The 23,364-nt window shown below is 38.2% G+C and overlaps 1 protein-coding gene across 1 annotated transcript in view; it reads right to left on the reverse strand.

Moving 5' to 3' along the window:
• The window catches only part of LOC127632561 (NMDA receptor synaptonuclear signaling and neuronal migration factor), a 29,324-nt gene that overhangs the window by 3,733 nt on the left and 2,227 nt on the right, over window positions 1-23,364 (reverse strand). Inside the window, exons 3-13 of the mRNA XM_052111206.1 lie at window positions 22,453-23,136; window positions 22,265-22,337; window positions 19,620-19,625; window positions 10,468-10,520; window positions 9,843-9,932; window positions 8,370-8,497; window positions 6,335-6,418; window positions 5,962-5,995; window positions 5,746-5,816; window positions 5,529-5,608; window positions 5,333-5,435 (exon numbers count right to left, since the gene is read on the reverse strand). Of these exons, the coding sequence (XP_051967166.1) occupies window positions 5,333-5,435; window positions 5,529-5,608; window positions 5,746-5,816; window positions 5,962-5,995; window positions 6,335-6,418; window positions 8,370-8,497; window positions 9,843-9,932; window positions 10,468-10,520; window positions 19,620-19,625; window positions 22,265-22,337; window positions 22,453-23,136 (1,406 nt within the window). The remainder of the gene's footprint in view (window positions 1-5,332; window positions 5,436-5,528; window positions 5,609-5,745; window positions 5,817-5,961; window positions 5,996-6,334; window positions 6,419-8,369; window positions 8,498-9,842; window positions 9,933-10,467; window positions 10,521-19,619; window positions 19,626-22,264; window positions 22,338-22,452; window positions 23,137-23,364) is intronic.

A 23,364-nucleotide genomic window follows, 5' to 3' on the forward strand; every position in this document is an offset into this window, starting at 1 on the left:
GTCTCACTTCAATGAATGTTTCCTGCATTCCTGAGGTCATTAATAGGCAGCATCCCGCAAATCTGCCCCATGCTTCCCCGAAGTTCATAACGAACTGTCAAAGTCCTGGTGTGTGGCCTTCTCAGCGCACTTGTGCAGTGATGCCATCCTCTCTAATGTGGACCACGGGGAATAAAACGGTTATACCCAACTGCACCCTGTGGAGGAGGCAGTAGTGGCACACCTCTGCCCAGCGAGTAACAGGCAGTGGAAATCATGCCCCATACATCCTTCCACACTGTGTCGACAAATGTCTGCACTGACGGGAAGAGCTTACTCAGCGTCAGGACAAGCTAGATCACCTCTCCATGCAATGGCGGTGCTCCAGGTCTTTCAAGCCAAGCTTCTTAAGCAAATGGACGAGCACGGCTTCGATTCAGAGACATTCAAAGAGCTCCGCACTTCTACAGACTTAGCGCTGCCAGCCATAAAATTCACTGCGCAGGCCATCGGCAAGTCCATGGGCAACTTCTGGATCATATATAAGATATATGGCTGACCCTCACAGAAATGAGTGATGAGGAAAAAAGCCACTCCAGCCATGCTCCAGTGTGTCCAGCCAGCCTATTTGGTGGCTCAATAAGTTTGCTGAGCGTTACGTCACATTACATATTACGTTACATATGTCCCAGGCCACCTGAATTACAGCGCAGACCTACTGTCACACCAAGGGGTGATACCGGGCGAATGGAGAATTCATCCTCAAACTGTATTGAGGATTTGGGAAATAGTCGGCAAAGCAGAAATCACACTATTTGCCTAAGATGGGAATGCCCACTGTCTCCTCTGGTACTCAAAGTCACAAGCCCCACTGGGAGCAGACGCAATGGCACACAAATGGCCGGCTAATGCTAATATGCATTTCCCCCGCCCCAGCTGTGGAATCTGCATGTGTGGCCCCTGAAGAGAGAGTGCTAAATGCACCAGAACTGAAACATTCACTCATGAACACCATTTTACAGTCCAGAGCGCATTCCATGAGACACATCTATGTGCTAAAATGGAAGGTGTTCACTGATTGGTGGCTTTCACATGGAAAAGACCCAGTAAACTGCCCAAAACATGAAATTGTCATATTTCTTCAATAGCGATAAGACGCAGGACTCACTCCGTCAATGCTCAAAATGTATGTGGCAATTATATCTGCGCATCATGCACATGAAGCCAGCACCTCTATTGTCAAGCATGATTTAAACTTAAAGGAGCAAGGTTAAACCCACCCTAACAGAAAAAATCACAGAGACAGTGTGTTACTATTATCTGATGGCAACACTACAGCAAAAGAAGGCAGGAGCTTTAAATCAAGAAGAATGTGGCGTAGAGCTGTTTGGTTGCTTGCTGCACCTGGTCAGATGCTATATATAGTAATATCACTCTCTCTTTTTTTTTTTTTTTGCACTTCTGAAGTAGCAGGGCCATGCTCAGAGGACTATGGGGGAAATGGCTAAATGTAGTGAAAAAGCCTACATGTTTTTTTATCAGTAGACCTGCCTGCAGAAACCAGTTAAATTAACTGCTCAGTTGACAGAAATTCTAAAGCACTCTAGTTTTGTGTTTTTACAGGTGCACTTCAATCTGGAGAGCATTTGCACTTCAATCAGTAAATTGTATCAAGATTTGTTTACCAGGTATCTGTCATACAGGCACACTGCAGTAAACCTGCAGCTTAATGGTGTTGCAAACATTATTAAATTGTGCTTTAAAATGATCTGTGTGGTTTGTGTGTGGGAATAGTACCTTGGTAACCTATATGAACTAACAAATAACACCACAATATTAAAACGGTCTCACACGTTCATGTAGAGTGTCCAACATTAAGGTTTTTTTGCTGGCCCGTTTGGGCAAGTAGTTCAGATTTTACTTGCCAAAACTTTCACTAGCCCCACCATAAAAAAATATGTATTTTTGTATGTTTATTTTCCAAAAGCTTTCTTTGCTGGAAAACTATGGCATACAATGAAAAACATTATTTTACTGATAACAACTATGAACGATTTTGCATTTGCTTGTGTGTATAACATTTTAATTAGATCTTGGTCTTGGTGAACTAGATTTGCTATGCTGCTGCTGGGAATAGGTGATACCACTTATTTTCTTTTCAATCTGATTCCAGAATCAAGGCCAAAATTGCTGTTATCTATAAGCGGTGCTAATTGAGATTGGTTGCATTTACTGTGAGCACAAACCTAAGACGCTTTGCTTTTGAATCGCTTTTGTTATGAAAGCCGAAGATGTTCCCCTCTACACTCGCTTTAATCCTTCTGAGGCTTCTGAGGAACCATACAAGGGAGACGCAAGGAAATTTGTGAAGGATTTGTCGCCGGGCCAGTCTTAATTGCCTTCTCTCCTCAAGCGGCTTTTCCCGTTCATTACGATTACTGTTGCGTGGGCTGAGACCACACTGACACAGTGGTCATTAAGATATATAGCATTTATTGTAAGAGCATGAAACTCAAAATGCTTTGATCTCAGCTCACTTTCGTCCTGCTATTTCATCTGATTCCCTTCTTTCCAGGAAACCAGGATTACGGTTTACATTTCCATCATAAAAGCATGGTTAATACAGTCATGGTTACTACAATATAACTAGTAAAACCATGGTTAATTTTCGTAAGGTTATCATATATTAACAACAACAGAACATTATCAATGTTTTAATAACTTTCAATATAAATAAACTTACAAACAATCCGTTATAATAAATGTCAGGTTTAGATTCATCCTTATTTTGTGTGCATTTACTCAGCCAAGGCCTTCTTAATTTGTTTGAAAGAGCATTATATGGCTCAAGCGCAGTCTGTGACTGCTTGTGTCTTTCAGCAGTTCTCGCGTTAAGATGAGCGGAAGAACAAATAGTTCCTATCCTACACAACCATTTGCTAATATGTACTTAATTTTTTTACTTTTTACTTGTTACAGCTAAAACACATACACTTAGCCTGTGAGTTAGCATGTGGACATGCTGCTGCAGCTGCACAATTAGGCGGAGGATAAGTCTCAGTTGCCTCTGCTTCTGAGACCATCAATCCGCACATATAATCACATAGCTCGTTGTGCATGACACCGCAGAGACTCTGCATGTGAAGGCTCATGCTACTCTCCCAATCCATGCACAACTTACCACACGCCCCATTGAGAGCGAGAACCACTAATTGGAACCACAAGGAGGTTACCCCCATGTGACTCTACCCTTATAAGCAACAGGCCAATTTGGTTGCTTTGGAGACCTGGCTGGAGTCACTCAGCACGCCCTGGATTTGAACTCGCGACTCCAGGGGTGGTAGTCAGCATCAATACTCGCTGAGCTACCCAGGCTCCTTTTATTTTAATTATTGAAATATGTATGTGTTAAAATGTTTTTTAAAAATTGTTAATTACAGATAATAAGACACATTTTTACGGTATACAGCTTTGAAATGGATAGGTTTACATGCCATAAAGTCAGTGGACAAGCTGTAATAGAAGTTGTACATTGCCAATGCATTATAAGACACAATATATACATATATGAAACAAACGAATGGCTGAAGTTTAAAATTTAAAAACTTATTTTCTCTGGCTGTAGATCAGTCTATATTATTGCGCAAATGCTGGGTTTCTCTTGCGTTGTGTTGCTTTTGACACTGGTTCAGATGACAGCGAATGTATGTTTTTGCGGCGATGCGAAGAGATATGGAACAATAAATCCACTCCCGAGTTTATTATAGATGGGACATGTGTCGTGGATAATGAATAAGCATGCTCCACTCCGCACAATCAGTTTCTGTGCTAGTATGTGCAGTCAAGTCGAGCGTGTTCCTCCTGGTAATTTATATATTTAGCCATAGGAAGTGGGGAACATCATTAGTGAAGTTTCTTGGAGTTAAAACTGATTTTTTTTTTACTTCTGCATTAATTGAGTTAATTTTTTTATCAAGTTCAACAGTCAACTATTAATCTCAGTAATTAACACATTAAGTAAATACATAAATCCCAGCCCTAATACATACAAACCATGGAGCTAAACTAAGCACATTTTATTGTTAGCCAAAGAGTAAGTACATATGTTGACTAACACAAACAACATCAGCTTGCGCCATGTAGAGTTTAATGCCTGAAGTTAGTCATTGACTGCATTTTAATTTTCATCCCATTCTTAATAATGCTTTTAAGACTATCACAAATCATTCTCACAATTTCTAGAAAATCTCTTATGTTAGCCAGGTAGATAATGTCCCCTTAATGACATGTTCAAATCAGCAGAATTCACGAGAACAGTGCTCAATATCTCACTGAAATCCATATGTTTACAAGATCAATGAATGTAACATTTAACTATCTGGCACTGGGCTTCGTGAACTGGCCTGAAACTCCCTTTCACTAGCCAAATATGTTTTTTGCTATTTTTGGAGTTTAACTGCCTGGAATCACTATTCACTTAGATTATATGGCAATACGACATTTGTGCCGATAAAAGTTTTTTATAATGTTTCCTTTTCTGTTGCATGGAGGAAAGACATTCATAGTTTTCAACTTGGTTTCACAAACAAGCTCCTTTAGATATGCACCATGGTAATACCATTTTATTCTATGCTGTACCTTGGAGAACCATATAAGTGTCATATTATATGAGTATATAATCATTCACTAGCATGGTATTTATCAAAATACCATGCTATCACTATCTGATACCATCACTGTACCATGGTACCACCACAGTCCTTTTTTGGTAAATGTGTGTAGTTACAACACCCTCTCGAGTCTAACATAAATGAATACATGTGCAGAATTGTGGTGGACAGAGGCAACTGTCATTATGTGTTGCAGAGAGACTGTGTGTTTGTACATGTCTAAGTGTGAGCGTTTGTGTGAGGTAGAGAAGTGTGGGGGTTGAAGGGTGACAGACTGTCTATCTGTCAGTCACAGAGCAGTTGGTTATCAATTTGGCACCCTCATATCCTTCCATAATATCCCAGCCTGACCCCAAACACACTCCCACCTGTCTTTCTCTCTTTCTTACACACACTCAGACGTGAGGCTGTATATTAGTGATAGCACTCTAAGATTGCTAAAGCTCAAATTAAAGTATATAGAGAATAATGAGAATTAAGTCATTCTGTAAACACTAATGGACTTATGACAGTGTTTAGCATGGTGCTCATGTGAGAGCCATAGGTTCGATTACCCCAACCTCTCACCCTCAATTTCCTATCTTGTCTCTATAGCAAAAAGACAAAGAATACAATTTCAGAATGCTAATGACATGAAACATTAATTCTGAAATGGGTTGAGGAGGTGAGAAGATATGATATACCTTTACTCCGTTAGCATTGCCAAGCACATAGCAGCCCATAATGTGGATGAGGTTTGGCTCAGGATTTAATAAGCTCATGAATTTGCCAAGTCTCTTCCAGAACCTGCAAACAAAAGCTCAGGGCGATTACAGAAAGCAAGCAATGTAGGTATTGTTGACTGTAATTTATTTGGGCTTTGTGGGGACGAACACTCACTGTATCATATCTTCTTCCTTTTCCACTTTAGCAAATGTGGCCACCTTGTTCTTCAATAGGTACAAATGGCCTGGACCTCCCTGGAGAAGACAGAGAGTCAATTTACACAGTGCAGAATTATGTGCACATAAATACACCACATGGACACTTGTGAAAAAGCAAGAGATACACAAATAACATGCACACACACACACACACACACATATTTTTGTCAGACCTGACAGAAGATAAGCATGTTCCAGATTTTGCATCCTTTTCTGTAGGCGGTTAGTTTCTTTTCAATCTCCTCTGAAGAGGATAGAGTTGAAAGAAGACATAGCATAGAAGTGGAGAGAGGGAGCAGCAAGGGAATCATATGAAATTTCATAGTAAACAAACAAAAGGAGCCATCATCTGGCATGCACACAAAAAGCTGTGCCCAATTAACACATACCTAATATATCATCAAAGGTGGCATGTTCGTGATCCTGAGGGCAGAACACAGAACATTCATGAATGACTCATAAAACAAGCAACGCTAATCTGAGTAATGAATTATCTTTTGGTAAACAGTAGGTGATGTTTTTATTCGAAAATAATTCAAGTGTTAAATCAGCACTTAATCATAGCCTCTGAATCACAAAGAAGTTACCAGGGCAATCTCAAACGACAGGCTAAATAGATAATTTGCACTACTAAAACTTCCATGTGAGAACTGACTGGCAGAGATCATTAGCACTGCTTAACACGAGGGGCTTTGTACTCGATAATCAAAAATTTGATTCTCTTTGATCCTGTGTGTGACTGCGTCATTGAACTATACTCACATAGAGAATAGGGATTATGGAGGGGTCATCCCGGCGGATGATGTTGGGAACGTACTCAGCCTTTGGGACTTTCGATGAAATTAGCTGTTCAAAAACAAGGATGAATAGAACACATGCCTATTAATGAGGCAGTCGATGATCAAAAAGCTGAGCTACATGTAATGAGGGTCTGTTGATAAGCTCATAAAAAAGGTTGTTACATATCGTGGGCGGTTGTGTCAAAGTGGATGTGGGTGACCAAAAGTTCTGGGTTATTTAAGTTTGGAATTTAATTTAGTTTTTATTTCTATTTTATTTTCAAATTGTTTCCATTTCATTAGTTCTTACTCTATGTCTATCAAATTTCAGTTTAGTTTAAGCTTTTATTTTAATGTAAGTATATTAGGACTGCCAAAGTTAAAGATCCACTTAGTAAAATGTATACACCTAGCAACGTACATGTAGCATCATACAAAAACAGAAATCCTCAATTATGATGTCACTTTAAAAATGCGCTAAGTCACGATTAATTTATTCTACGAGTGAAATTGTCCAATTACAAACAAGACAAATGAGATAAGGTGAAACATATTATAATCACAATATGTTGGAGCTCTGCACACGGCACCATATATAGTATGTAGAATAAAGTAGCTTTATCTCTAAGACATCATTTTAAACATAATTATAAAATAAAAAGAATCCTAAATAAATTCCAATATTACAATTTCTTTCTGTTTAAATGTATAGTATTTGCAAAAAAAAATAATAACAACTAAGAGCATTCAATGCCCCTTAGAGGACAAGGCGGAATTTAGTTTTTTCTGAAATAGTTTTGCGTGCCCTCACAAAAAGTTTTGCATTCCCTCGTAATAGGGTTTTACAACAGTACCCATATTTTAATCATGATATTCGTAGTGAAACCATATTGAAAATACAAGAAAACCAAAACTTTGGTAAAACAAACTTTGTGGTTATTATGGTTTTACAAATATAATTTTGGCAGAAATCATGGTTTTACTATATTAATACTGTAGTAACTATGAAAAGTAAGTTAATTAACCATGTGTTTTTGGCGGAAACCATGTATAGATTTTAGTATGTATTGACTATGTTTAATCCTGTGGTTATTATGTTTTTACTACAAATATTTGTATTAAAGCCATAATAACGACATAATTATGATTTTTTTAACAAAGGTTTCATTTTCCTGTATTATTACTATGGTTTCACTATAAATATCAAGGTTAAAATATGGTTACTTCAGTAATCCAATTGTAAATTTATTGTGAGTGAATGCAAAACTATTGCGAAGGCACGTAAAACTTATTACGAGGGAATGCAAAACAAACTGCAAGGGCATGCAAAACTATTTGAGAAAAAAAAAATCCCGCCCTGTCCTCTAAGGGGCTCCATACATTTTTAATGCTTTAAAGATGAAGGGTGTAATTTCTGCGCCACTAGTGTCACTAAACAGAATTCAAAAAATAAACCTTGTTTTTAAACCAAGTTTCCGATTACGCCCACCATCTGCTGTTGATCGAAAAAAGAAAAAAGATTACCCCGCCCCAACTTATGCCATTGGTTTTGTCAATGTTATTGTGTCTGACTGGACAGACTGCTCAAAACTAACTTTTTATAGCAATATTTATACTGCCAAAGAGACAGTGTTTGAATGGCTTACTTATAGTTAACTCTGCATATTAAGCGGGAACAGGAGAAAGTATTTTAACACCAAAAAAGATGCACTCTTCAGCTGTAGCTGATATCATTTAAACTAGTTTAATGCAATTAAATATCTCAGGGTGTTATCACTATCTAGTATCATTTTCATGTTTAAGGAGAGGTTAATTATAATGATAATAATAAAGGTTTCAAATTGTTTAATATAATTTGTACCAAAAACTAAACTTAATTGATGGTCATTTGTATATTATTTTACCTAGTTTTGGAGTCATGAAAATGTATTTTAGTTAAGTTTCAGTTTGTCCAGTTACAGTAGTTTTTATTTTTATTACTGTTAATGAAAATGTTTTCTTACGAAGGGTGCATGTACCATGATTTTAGGTGGAATGAAGTCATCACCCATGCAAGATGCTCTTTCCATCTCCCTCTCTTCCTCCCAGACCACATCATCAAACTCTGCTTCATCTAGATTGCTAGATGATGCCTGGAGGTCTCCACCTGGGGAAGAGGTCATATGCACACACACATGCACACACAGACATGCACAAAACAACCAATGAGATGAAAGGTCCTCAAAGCAAGGATTCTATCATCCATGTCTGTGAGGTTAGGGGTCCTAGCATGAATTCTCATGCTTGGTGCTCTTTTGTTTAGAAAGGAAAGGTCTAGACAGGTCAGAAAGACAGAAACATACACAGAGCAACACAAGATTGGGCTTCATATTGCTATGTTTTAAACAAAGGACACAAAAAGTGAGCAGTACAGTACAATTGTACAACCCGCAGTAGGGTTCACACATTCATACACACAGATGCTGATATAGGAAGAAGATGTACATTGTGATACACAGTCATACTGTTGGCAAATAGGGATTTTGTTTTTATTTGCACTTTTGGTATGTGTGTCTGGGTGTGTGGGTGCGTTTGTATGTGTGTGTGTGCAAACCTGTCAAAAATGTTTAGCGCGTTTTTCACAATCTATATGATAATTTTTCCCATTAACTTAATGAAAATAATTGTCTTTATAAATAAGGATTCTAAATTTAATTCATAATAAAAATGTATAATTTTAAATAAATGTATTATAAAATTACAAAAAATTATATGTTATGATTTATTACGATTTATTTCATTGTAAATGTATAATGCACAAAAGTGAAAATGAATTATTTAAACTGTAAATTATTTTACATCGTAGAGCCTTTAATTTATGCTGAATTTAATAATGAAAAAAAAAACATCTCAGGAAAGACTAAATTTCATTACTGAATTACATTAATGTGCTTTATTGTCATGAAAATGTTCATGGCAATAAAGCACTCTTAATGGTCCTAAAGTAGGCTTTGGGGAAATATGACACGGACATGTTCTTGATGTGCTTTGTGAAATTCAGCCATGTTTTTGACATGTAAAATGTGTGGGTGGCCAACCATGTGCATGTGATAAAATTAGAACAATAAGACTTTGTGTGTGTGTGTGTGTGTGTGTGTGTGTGTGTGTGTGTGTGTGTGTACAGGTTTGGGTGCTTTACAAGGAAATTCTTTTAGGTTACAAACTGGTAATTACAAGGGTATTATGCTATAAAAAGTAAAAGGACATTTCTAGTGTCCCCATATTTCAAATCGCTTTAAAAAAACATACTAAACAATGTTTTTTTAAACTGTAAAAATACAGAAAGTTTTTTGCGAGGGTTAGGTTTAGGGTAAGGGGATAGAATCTATAGTGTGTACAGTATAAATAACATTATGTCTATGGAGAGTCCTTATAAGGATAGCCGCACCAATATCTGTGTGTGTGTGTGTGTGTGTGTGTGTGTGTGTGTGTGTGTGTGTGTGTGGACTCACTGTCTCTGGAGTCATGGAGAGAGTCAGGCTTGATGGGGGTGGGGTCACTCCAGGAGCGGCTGAAACTCTTCGCTTTGCAATCAGTGAATGCTAATAACGAAGCAGAGGAGGAAAGCATCACACACACTGCTCTTCAACACACACACTGATCTTGTCTAACACTGGTATGACATGTTTGTGGTTTGCCAGATTTACACTGGCATGCACTAACAATGAGAATCAATTTCAATACACCTTACACTGTAGCCCATTGAGGAGAAGGAGGTGAGTTAATCAGAAATGGTCAGGAATAGTTTCTGACAGAAAAGAACCCATATCACTAGTTGTAAATCTGACAAGAGCATCAAATGGTTTTGCTTTTATCACTTTTATCAGATGCCTTGAGCATCTGTAACCCCTAAAAATAATTAATCTGATCCAATGAATTATTATTAAGCAATGGCATGTTCACATATGTAGCCTATATAACATTTGCAAAACATCATTCACAAATATACAGATGAAATTACCAACAGCATACTCTCATTAAAACATAAACACTGGCACACATACAGTACTCACTCATGCCAAGACATACCCAAAAACATAGTGTACACATATACACAGATATCTGCAAATAACTCACTCTGGGCCTTGACCCTTTTGCTGCCCACCATCTTCAGGTGCTTCCGGAAGTTTCTGGGATAGAAAGGATTTGCATAAACACAGTGGATTGGAAAGAGGTATAAAATAAGAGAAAAACACAAAACATGGGAGGTGTAAGAAATTTGGAATGGAATTTTTAAATATGCTTCTGAACAGTCATGTATACATGATAAAGTGGCATTAGCCATGCCTCATTATGTACAGAGATGAGTGTTTGAAGTTATACAACAACCTTGGTGCACTGCAAACATATCTTCAGTCCTCATAATTGGGTTTAACCCTAAAATGAGCAAGGGTGTGTACATTTTCCTTAACCCTTATGCCTTGTTCATTACTGAATCACATTACAGTTGTTCCCGGTCAAAAGTGACCGGAAATTTTAAGAGTGTAATTTTTTAATTGCTATGAAAGAAATGTAACAACTCTAACTTCACTCATGTAAAAAGAGTTGTGCATTTTGAGGGGGGTTTTGGGAATTTAGACTTTATAATTTTTTTTGCTGGTGGCATAGGAATTTTCCCCACTGAAAATGTTTAACACCTAAAAATAGAGGGATAAACATAAGAGTATGTTTAAAATTACACTCATTGGATATGAAGACATAAAGGTCATATACATGGCCTAAAAGAAGCAGTTATATGCTTAAGGTGGGTCTACTGAAGGTGGGTCACCCCTTCATTGGGGCTGCCATGTTGAGATCACATGACCAGCCATATCCTACTCACTTCTATCTTGATAAGCCTCTTTAAGCCAAGTGCATGTGTAACAGAGTAAAACTTGAAATGTTGGGTAATTTGAAGTTTTTCAAAATAACAAAAGAGCAAATGTTTATTTTCTGATGGTAAATGTTACCTATTCAATATAATTGTCTAAAGTATCTTTAATGTTTATTTTATATTTGTTCAGTAAAAAAAGAGAGTTTATTCTGTCCCGTTAATGGACAAAATGCATCCACTAGAGGGAGAAGGGGGAACATCCGTGTTTTCTCTCAACTACCATCAAATTTCCCTCAGTCTGAGATTGGCAGTGAGAAAGATGGTACGATGAAATGTTCTCCACTCCACCAGATCTAAGAAATCATTCTTTATTTTAATAATTTTGCATGTGCATGTCTAACCTGTTAAACAAGTGCTTAATGAACAACTGAATATTTATTACGTGAAAAATTTAGCATAGTATTTCAAGATTTCAGTGTTTTATTTATCAGCTAATTTGAGAAAGATATAGGCTAGCTTTGCTAGTGCTATGCAACATGGAGTGTGCATGATAAAATAAATGCTTTCTTTTTGCCCTTTATGATAAGTTTTGGAGTGGAGATGGTGTTTTTATTCCCCCATTGATGATCTCACAGATCTCACAAATTTTGAGCAGATGAAGACAGATATACTATCTCAATAAAGAGAATGAGCTCAATCTGCACTTGACTAGCATCATCATTGACAAGGGACCAGAAAAGAAGGGGTTACACATGCTGTACAATTGCTGTACATTTTATTATTGAACACTTTTGGTAATGGAATAAATAAATTGTCAGTGACTTACGCCTGTGGATAGGGTATTTCTGCAAAGGCATTGGTTACCGAAAAGCTTTTCTGCATTCACACAATATGTGTCAGTATAAGTCCAGAACAACTATTGTATCGGCCAGCACCTTGTACACCTTGAATTTGTTTTTGGGTAAACACTTCAACGATACATTTTGAGGGTTACCCCCTAAACTGCAGTAACAACAATTAGCTTATAGATAGGGTTAAAAAATAAACCCATCTTTCTGAAATACTTCACACAATTCAAAGCTTTTCACAGTGCTACATGTCTTCATTAACGCAGTTCTGGTGACTTTCTCACAGTAAAATAAGTTGTCAGAGTAAGCATACACTAACATAAAATGCACCACTACATACTCTCTCATCATAGAATCAAAGCAAGTTCAACTGACCCTCTCTCTAATACACTCTCTCCTCCTCCTCTCGTTAGCACTCCACACTACATCACGTAGCCATGGTTACACCGTAGTGTTTTCTAGTAAAGTAGGAATGTGTAAGGGGGAGGTAGATGGTCTTTCCTCATTTAGCAACAAATAATACAGCAGCTTAAACAGCCAATGCAAAGCCCTTTTAATAAATTACAACTTGATCAGGAGACATGGAATTACTAGGCAATTTGACTCTTGCAAAAGAAAAAGAAATGAATCAAACCTGATGGACAGGGTGCCCTATTTTCTGCAAGTGGCAGGAGCATATCTTGTGCAGTTATTCTGCAGGCATAATGATGCAGCAGAACCCACAATATTAGAAAGCACCACTGAGGTATAAACCACTAAAATATACTTCAGGAGAACTTATATTCTTCCAGTATAAATGAGGCATTGCAGAGGCAATTTAAAAAAAACAATTATGTAGCCAAGTTGCTACAGTATGTGCGCCTCTAATCAAATCCACCAATGTGAACATTTAACAAAACAAATATAGAATTGTTTTAATATCTTCCTTATATTTGAGACTGTTATAATGAGCACTGTCTATGCATCTGTTGTCAGAACTGCTTTGTATGTCTATCGCGCTGACGTCCTTCTAAATTGCTGCCAAAGTCTATATGAAGGGTGACAAGAAAGCATAGGCCTTTATCAAGTTACAAAAATAGAAGTAGCGTAACGATAGTGCGTCTTTTAAGCAGGCCATATTTAATTAAATGCTTTAATGATCATACAGCAGTTCTCATTTGTGAGTGTACTTAAAATAGAGAGATAAGTCAGACTGTCTGAGCGTGTGACATGTTGATATTCACAGATACAATATATATCATTAGTCTCCTGTCTGTATATGCTTGTGTAATGCTCTATCTTGACCCTTTGGTTTTTATGCAACGTTAATGATAGCTTTCAGGAATAATCTAACTATTACTGCTTCCACTATGTAGAATAGAAAGACATCATAGTTTCTGAAAAATTATTAGGCTGCTTTCACAATTGGATCAATTGCTTGGTCCATTGCAAGTCTCTTTTAACATTGTACTTTTGGGTCCAAACCACAGTACATGCATGTCATCACCACCATGGATAGAACCGTGAGACCTAGCATCAGCTGTTTACTACTGTAATTAGAAAAGAAGCCACTGTTTTATCAAAGTATTTGTTCCTTTAACAAAACCTGCATGCATTTGCATTGTTCTGCCACAGATACTGTACATTACAAGAGATGGAAATATAAGCTCCTCTCCAAAGGCAATTTATCTGGAGATAAGCAACTATAATTATACTATAGTAAATGTGATCAGGAGTATTCAAAGATGCTAATTATACATAATAATAGAGCGCAGCAGTGTCACACAAGTTTTCAGCCATCTTTGTTCCATAACCAACCAGCTTCAAGGAGAATCACAGCATTACTAACATTGATTTGGTCTGACAAAACAGTATTTCAAATAAAAAAAAAAAAAATGTAGGGAGACTATCTCGATTTAATCATTCAAAGTGCATCATGGAAGTGTGCGGTCGCTACTGAGCTTGTTTGGCGCAGTTTGTTGGCCACGATTCTCTGATTGGTGGATCCAGGATGACGATGAGTCTGCACACAGAAGGGAAGTTGAACAGCTGGCTGTCTAGTGCAGTCAAAACAACCTGGAACTGAACACGCTCAAAACAGTGGAGATGATAGTGGACTTTAGAAAGAACAACCCAGCATTGACCCCGTTCACCATTCTCAAAAGCACTGTGGCAGCAGTGGAGTCATTCAGGTTCCTGGGCTCTACCATCTCACAGGATCTGAAGTGGGAGACCCACATTGACTACTTAATTTGCCAGTTGAATAAATTAAACCTGCCTCAGGTGCTGCTGTTACAGTTCTGCTCAGCAGTCATTGAGTCCTCTGCTCTTCTATAACTGTCAAATTCCACTTGCCAATTCTCATTGGCCTTTTATCAAATATCAGATGTTTTTGGGGCTCCCAAGTCCGACCCCTAGTGTCACTACATTGACACAATGCCTTGTTCCCTCCATCAGACGTTTGCTAGTTGTTGCTTGGTTGCCAGTGCTATAAGACTGGTCCAACCCAATAAACTACAACATTTCAAACATTCTGAAGTTGGCTAATTGTCCTATAAAATATACACACTGACCAAACAAACACCAAAAGGGTTCAAATTCTTATCCAGCAAAACAAAACAACCACTGGAATGTTGTATTTGGTGGCATTTTGCCATTTGTTGAAGCAGCGTGAACTAGGGGAGAGGCATTCTCCTTTTTTCATCCAATTTGGAAAGCCCAATTCCCAATGTGCTTTAAGTCCTCGTGGTTGCATAGTGACTCCCCTCAATCCGGATGGCAGAGGACGAATCCCAGCTGCCTCCGCGTCTGAGACCGACAATCCGTACTCAAATCACCATGTGCCCCACTGAGAACAAACCACATTATAGTGACCATGAGGAGGTTACCCCATGTGACTCAACCCTCCCTAGCAATCAGGCAAATTTAGAGTCACTCAGCCGCCCTGGGATTCGAATTAGCAAACTCCAGGGGTGGTAGCCAGCATCTTTACCACTGAGCTACCCAGGACCTGACATTCTCATTCTTGATTATGTTTAATTGGAAAAACATCTGTGTAGATGAGACATACATTTTCCTGGAAGAGAGAGGCTTTATGTTGTAAATCCGGATATCTGCTAAAAGTGTCAACTTTTAGGAGTACAGAATTCTTAAAGCTAAAAGAAATGGACTAAAAACTACAAAACGCATAGGGTCTTTAAAGAGTTGAGAGGTTAGAAACACCATTATTCTACAATAACACAGGTCAGCACAGAAACCAAGTGCTATGTCTTCTTCTACATGTATGTGTAGGGGTCAGGTTGGGACAAAGGAAAGTAGGGGCAGTAGACGGTACCTCTGTGGTGGACTCTTGCTCTCTTTTCCTACTCTTTCTCTCTGCAATTCCACGGAATGCCCTGCTGGTACCAGTCACAGGGTTATTGACTGTGTGTGTGTCCATAGGAAGGTTCAAGCCACAACAGGTGGTGATCATCCCCACCCACAGGTCGATTGGACACAACCACACACAGTTGTACTGTATCTATCTATCACTTCACTGATGCCTTGTGGTGTTTTTTTTTTTTAAATGTGAGACTACACTCTGGAGCAGAACACTTCAGACGCAGATTTAAAACATCCACACTAAAAGGTATGTATACGCTACATGTTGTCATATCATTATAAAGTAATTTATTTGTTGACTAGATGCTGCATTAGTAGAGAACGGTATGTTTGCCGACAAGGCTGAGAGGATGCTAATATTAAAGCTAACCTCTAGTGGTTAGAACAATGTGACAAAACAACACTCAAGTCCAAACCAAATGTTTAAATGTCATGATTGTTACCATTTTCATTAGTTTATATGCAGCTGGTCACGTTTATGCATTCGTTAGCCACCTAAGTTACATATTTAAAGCTAGTGACATGACAAAGCAAATTGATATCCTCATGCAGCCGAGAGAAATGTATAATCAGATCAGAATCGCATCTGATTTTAGTTCAGTATTTTTAGCCTCACTGTAATATGATTCAGATCGATTACATGCACTAAAAAAGGCTAGGCACAGCGCAACAAAGTTGCAGAAAGCAGCTGTTTCAATATGCTTTTCATGTTCTTTTTTATTTAGACACATTATCTAAAAAACAGCGCTCCTGCATGAGATGATGAATAAACGAAAACGTTTAAATAGAAAAACCAATGGATGGTTGCAAAAACGTTGTGTGAACAGCCCCTTACAGATGGTGGAGGTCTTTGGCCATTGCATCTTGCTCTCTCATAAGCATTTCTCAGATTAAGCAAAGTGTTGTTTAAATGCTTTGTCAGGAATGATGTTCTACTTGGAAATGTATGTCTCAAGATCCTCACGTTCAGTTCCAGTCTGTTGTGTCCATCTGTTTGAACAATGTCTGAGCCACTTTACCACAATTCAGCCGAATACCACTACTTTCTGTGAATATTCCTCTAAATACATCTGTACTGATTAAAAAACAATGTGTTTTTTTTTTTTTGCAGTTATTATGAAGCTTGATAGCCAGGATAGGAACGTTCTATGCAATAATGAATAAGGAATCAACGTCAATTTAAAAATCAGCTGACTTTAAAATTTGAATATTAGTTTTAAAAAAGAACAATGCATTTTCATGGTTCAGTCAGTACTGTTTATTTTTGTAGTAAAGTTCAGCACTATATTACTATGAGTGTAATTTTTTCCATTTAGTATCAATTTGAAAAACTATCGGTTGATTAATACTGCCCAACTTAGTTATCGTTATCGATAAAATTATCGGTCGACCTCTAGCTTTGTGTGTGTACAGTGTGTGGCTGCATGGATGTTATAGTGTCTAGTGCATGTCTATATTTTTTGACAAGCTGACAGAAGATATAGCCATCATTGACATCTGATGTTAAATCAAACTGCTGTCCACAAACGATGAAGTTAATGACAGCCCAGAGGGTATTTTCTGACAGTGTATGTAATTGTGAGATAGTGTGTGTGTTTGGATGCATTTACAGTATGTGACTGCAGATTGAAATCCTTCAGAAATCTGACAGATTGGTGACAGTCTTAGAACACTCTGTGTAGATCTTGATATGAGTGACTTTTCTGGGGTATGCTCAGGCTATATTTAAATATTTGGCTTCTAATGCTTAACACAGCAACAGCAACAATCACCACCTTCCTTCCTTTAGGGACAGTCCACCATTTTGTAATTTGTTTTAAAATTATGCATCAGATTGCAGTCAAAAAAGTTTCGAAGCTGTCACTTATGTGACTTTTGTGTGGTTACAAAAGTGAACTCAAAGGTCAGGTCTCAGTAATAGTAAAACAAACAGGGTTTTCTTCTTATACAACTGTTGAAAATGAGGACAGCATTAGAGTGGACAGCACGCACACACCACTTTATATTGGTTCTGGTGGACTATTCAATGCGATATCCAGAAGCAGTGCCTCTGCGCAACATCTCAGCATGTAGTGTTACAGAGGCACTCTTCAGAATCCAAAAGAAATCCTCACTGACATTTATGTCACAAACACTACATGAACTGTACAATTTATTGGGTGTTAAATAGATTTGCACCAGTGTTTACCATCCACAAACAGACGGGTTAGTGGAATTATTTAATAAAACCCTGAAAAATATGATTCGTAGTTTCGTGCACAAGGATGCCAGAAATTGGAATAAATGGCTCGAACCTCTGTTATTTGTAGTTCGAGAGGTCCAACAAGCCTCCACAAGGTTTTCCTTATTTGAACTGCTGTATGGGCAGCAGCCGCGCTTAGTGCTCGACGTCATACAGGAAACTTGAAACTTGGAACCTTCAAACAGTAAAAATTACATTCAATACATTCTTGATCTTAGAGCAAATCTCCACCCTTTGGGTCAACTAACACAGGAGAATTTCCTCCAAGCTCAGGAACGTCAAAGCCGACTGTATAACAGAGGTACTTGGTTACGGAAATTTGCATCAGGAGATAAAGTGCTCATATTACCCCCCACATCAAGCGCCAAATTACTCGACAAATGGCAAGGGAGTAGGACATCTCGATTATGAGGTAAAGCGAACAGATAGAGGTGATGCATGTCAAATATACCATCTCAACCTCCTGTAATTATGGAGGGAGGCCGTCTCTGTGATGTTGGCAATGGTAGTTCCGGAGAGGGCGGAGCTTAGACCGGAGGTGAACGTAAAAGCCAATCATGTCGCCCCGGTCACTTGTGTAGACCACCTCTCAATGTATAAAATTACAGAGGTTGACAAGTTGCAGAAAGAATCTGCAGATGTGTTTTCTCCTCTGTCGGGTCATACAAACCTCATCCAGCACCACTTCGAGACGGCGCCTGGGGTAGTGGTACGTAGCCATCCCTACCGACTGCCCAAGCACAAAAAGAAAATAGTTCAGGAAGAATTACATGTAATGCATAGGAGTAATAGAGGAATACCACAGCGATTGGTCCAGCCCGGTTGCTCTAGTTCCTAAGAGCGATGGGTCTGTACGGTTCTGTGTGGATTATAGGAAAGTCAATGCAGTGTCTAAATTTCATGCAAACCCAATGCCTGGTATTGATGAGTTGTTCGAAAGGTTGGGCACAGCATACTTTTACGCAACACTGGAATTGACAAAGGGTTATTGGCAGATCTCCTTAACGCCAATATCCCTAGAAAAAACTGCATTCACGCCATTTGGCTTACACCAATTAGTGACACTTCCGTTTAAACCGTGTGACCTAATGAGTGTGATGCTGAAAAGCTATTTTGAGTTTGTTTAATTAAAGTTATACCTTTGAGTTGTAGTCCCAAGTTTCCTGTGTCCTCCTTTTCCTCCCATCATTGAACTGTTTCAATAACGTTTAATTGCTGCCTTTTTGCAAATTTGTAAAATAAAGTAAAATCTATGTGGTTCGAAAATCACCAATCTACATGCATGGGATTTTAAAGGGATAGTTCAACCAAAAACAATATTTCTGTCATCATTTACTCAAAACCAGTATGACTTTCTTTCATTTTAGGCAGAATGACAGAAGTCACCATGCACTTTGTATGGAAAAGATGCCATGAAAGTGAATGGTGACTGAACCATTCTGCCTATGCCTTTTGAGCTCAACGTATATATATATATATATATATATATATATATATATATATATATATATATATATATATAATGAAGGGTAATACGGGTTTGGAAGTACATGATTAAGAGAATATTATGAAAAAAAAAAATTCTGTTTCGGGTGAACTATTCTTTATTTAGAGATGAGGAAAATCAAGTTTACATTTTTGAAAACTTATCAAATTGACCAGAAGTTACAGAAAATATTGTGATAAGTTAAATGGATGAATAAAGTTTCCTTTAATAATTGTAATTTTGAAAACAATTGTTTTTACAGTGTAGGCAGTAGACAGCAAGGAATATTTACTAGATTTTTGAGGACAGTTTATGTATGCTGAATGAGAAAAGAGTTCCTTTCTAACTTCAAACACTGTCTAATGCTGGTGGAGTGACAGCTACTGTAACACAGGACAACAGATGCTGTGGCAGAGGAGCAAAGGGTGGGAATGAAAAAGGAGTTTTAAAACAGTGGGTTAATATAAAAGGAATACTCACGATATTCTTTAGACCCAAGGAAAGATGTATAACCAAAAAGATAAAGTGTGGAAAGAGAGAACAGGTACATTAACCTTCATGAGAAACACATAAAAGCATGTATAAAAAGACAGCTGCTCAAGCAATGAGTGTCTTTCATTTGTTAACACTGGGTCAGTTCATATAAAAGTATCACCAAAGTTGTTCATCAATCCCTATTACAGTCAATTATCTCTAAAAAAAAAAAAACACTTCTATAATCGACCATGAAGGACAGAAAACACATATTTAAAAGGTTCTAATGTGAAAGTGTCAATTAGAAGTCAGTAAAGGGAAGGCATGAGTAAGCCAGAAGAGAAAGTGAACTAAATAGCTAGAGAGATACAGTGGCAATGTATTTAAAGACAGAAAGAGGGAGACAGTGAAGAGAAGAGAGGGAAAAGGCAGAGAAAAGTGGCAGCAAATGATGAAGTGGGAGGGCATCGTGTGGTTGAGGAGATGACAACATGCATGATGGCTGAGAGGAGGTAGAATGCACCCCAGTGGGGGGCTCAACGAGTGGGCTCTGTAATTATGACTTCTGTGAGGCAGGTGATATTTAAGCAGTCAGGCTGAGCAAGAGCTTCCGTCCACATAGAATAATGAAGTCTGAATCTACTCGACTGAAAAGCTGAAGAGAAGGAGATAGAAAGAGAAAGAAAAGAAAAAGAGGGAAAAAAGAGCAAGCAAAAGATAGAGGAAGTAGAAAAGGAAGGGAATGAAAAAGATGAAAAGAAACAGGAAGTGGAAGAAAAAGAGGAAAGGAAATAGGAAGTGGAAGAAAAAGAGGAAAAGAAAGAGGAAGACAATGACAGAGGAAGGGGAAGAGGAAATTAAAGAGAAAGATGAAGAGAACGAGGAGGAGATAGAAAGTAAAATGCAGAAATTAAGGTGGAAGGATAAGAGAAATAAAATGAGGAGCAAGAGGAAGAGTAAAGAAAAAGAAAGCGGAAAGGGAGGAATGAATGAATGAATATGAAAATGAGGAAGTGGAGGAGAAATAAAAAGACAGAGGAAAAGAAACGAGAAAGAGGATGAGGAAGAGGAGGAGAGAAAAAGGAGAAAGAGGAAAAGGAAAATAAATTTGAAGTTGAAGTGGAAGAGGAAGTGAAACAGAGGAAAAGAAATAGGAATCAAAATAAAAAGATGACTTGAAAGTAGGGATGTGCGGAGCAATTAATTTAATTAACGTTTAAACAAAAATTTTTGAGCCGAGTCTAAAAAGTACTACATTCTCAGAATATAGTCAAAAAACATTGTGTGTTTATGTGGCTCATTTAAAATACTCATTCTATTCCAAATATAACTCTAAATTCCACTGAACAGGGGCATTTATCTGCGACGTGCTTGCCTTGCATTATGATCATTTTACATTAAATATAGAACATGACACACCATCGCTGAATCAATGTTAGAGAAAACAGACATATTTATTGAAAACAATTGAATGAATAGTGCAGGACCAATAGAGCAACCCTAATAACCTGTTCTTAGCCTAACTGACCAAGTAAAAGTTATTTAACATATCAAAACAGTCAGGACATAATATATTTAACAGATAAGCCAAATCTATGAGATAGAAAAAATGCACAGACAAGTTGTGCATATTTCACATTGTGCATTATCCTATGATCTAATATGACAGCTGTTTATTTAAAAATGTTAACCAACAGTTACGATGTAAAAAATACATAAATAGCTAGGATGGAAAAACAAATAGGCCTTTGAGAAATGAACAATAAATCTAATGGATTGTTCTAAACATGACGTGCACACAGAATAAAAGATAGTTTAACCAGTTAAGCAGTCGGCACATCGTTTCAAATAGCCTTCTTAATCAGCAGGGTAAAAAAATATCACACCTAGCCTAAAATAGTATTTTTCTAGGCTACTTAATCAAAAGCATACATTTTTGATGAGAAAAATATTCGTCAACATGGTTTGGTGAAAGACATTTCCTGACTCACCTGAGGCATTATCCTACTCTTGAAAAAGCCTGCTCGGTGGGAAATTAACTTGCAAGCATGTACAGATTTAGAGAAGACTCAAATGTGAAAACATCCATAGTACCTTGCGAGCCAAAGTTTCGGAAACCCGCTTCCTGGACTAACCTGGACATGATTTCTATTGCTACTTTGCTGATCTTGCGAGAGGACATTTTTCTGCATGTGCCGCGAATGAGAGAGGGAAGAATCAGGCATAGCCAGAGATTAAATTAAAACTTGTATCCATCTTCTCCAGATATCCTCTTTTTAATAATATTAGTATTATTAATTATATTTAAACTGTGTAACATTAACATGCCAGTAATTTAGGAACAGCCTTTGTAATAATATAAAACCAAATTTAAATATGTAAAAAAGGTTTAACAGTTTAATGTGGAAAAATATTGACCGACAAGTAATTCCAGAATCAACTAGCACCATCAAAACCATTTAGTTGACTAGTCAACTAGTCTCGCACATCCCTACTTGAAAAAGAGAAAGAATACCTCCTGTCCTCCCACATGCATGAGTCTAACTGTGGATAACTGAATGACATGTCTGCTTAATAGACCACTCCCACTCCAGAGTAAACAGAAGAACAAAAGAAGAGGTTTGATGTCATGAATTCCCATGTGTACTCACGCTTGCATTGTGGTGGTGGCAGTCTGGAAGCTGAACATGTTCTCTTTAGGGAACCATCTGTTGGCATGATCCTCTGCAAACAATAAGAGATGGGAAAAGGGTCAATGATTCATTGTGTAAATCTCATGACGAGTACACCAATAATCCATCATTCAGTGGTGGCAAACAGAGAAGTATTATCTTCTCACCTCTGTCCTCAGAGGACACACGGTCCTCACTGTACATCCTCTCCAGCTTCTTGCGCTGCTTACCACCATCATGAGTTGAGGTATCAAGGTCCAAAGAGCGCTGGCTCTGACATTGTGGCCGAATGCACGCCACACAATCTGGAGTGCAGTCCTCTCTCGACCTGCTCCGCCTCGCTCCCCAGTCCTGGATGTTATGATTGCTTCCTGAGCTCTGCAAAGGTTGTGTCACAGAGGCTTGACCATAGTGATGCCGGTGGGTGTGGCCGTTGTTTCCATGTTGATGGCTTCCTCGATGATGGCTGCCACGTATATTGGAGGGAGCGTTGGCTCGTGGTGGCTCTGTGGTCCTCTTTAGCACCTCTAGTTCCAAACTCTCCTCACTTCCCTGGCCCCCAAGCATATCTCGCTCTCTGGTAATGGTGTAGACACGGGCTGGTTTCGATGAGATCTCCACACACCTATGATTTTGTTGGTCCTCAGAGGAGAGGCTGCGCTCGACTGAGAGTCGGCACTTGGAACTGGTAGGAAGAGGAGCAGATTGGCTGCCTGGCTGAATATCTTCTTGATTTGGTTTAACCATAAGAGTGTGACAGGAGTATCGCTGAAGGCTATTATTGTTGTTTAGACTTCTGATGTCCGGGGACTCTGTGTCTTGACCAATGAAGGTTTCAGATAGCAACTGATCTGTAGAAGGCAAAAGAGAGCAAGACAGAGAGACAGAAAAGAACAAATAAAACATTGCTCATCCTTTGGCTTGTGCATTGTGCCTTGGCAACTGTAGGACAGACAGAAAGGGACCTATAAAGTTATTTTCTAATAATTTATTAAAAGAGGGCCAGCCTATGACAGGCTGTAGAAGAGGGTAAAACTGAAACAGCTAATAGCAAAGTCAAACATAGAGGTGAGTTGTCA

This window comes from Xyrauchen texanus, chromosome 3, assembly GCF_025860055.1.
Source record: "Xyrauchen texanus isolate HMW12.3.18 chromosome 3, RBS_HiC_50CHRs, whole genome shotgun sequence".
In the NCBI taxonomy this organism is placed as follows: domain Eukaryota; kingdom Metazoa; phylum Chordata; class Actinopteri; order Cypriniformes; family Catostomidae; genus Xyrauchen; species Xyrauchen texanus.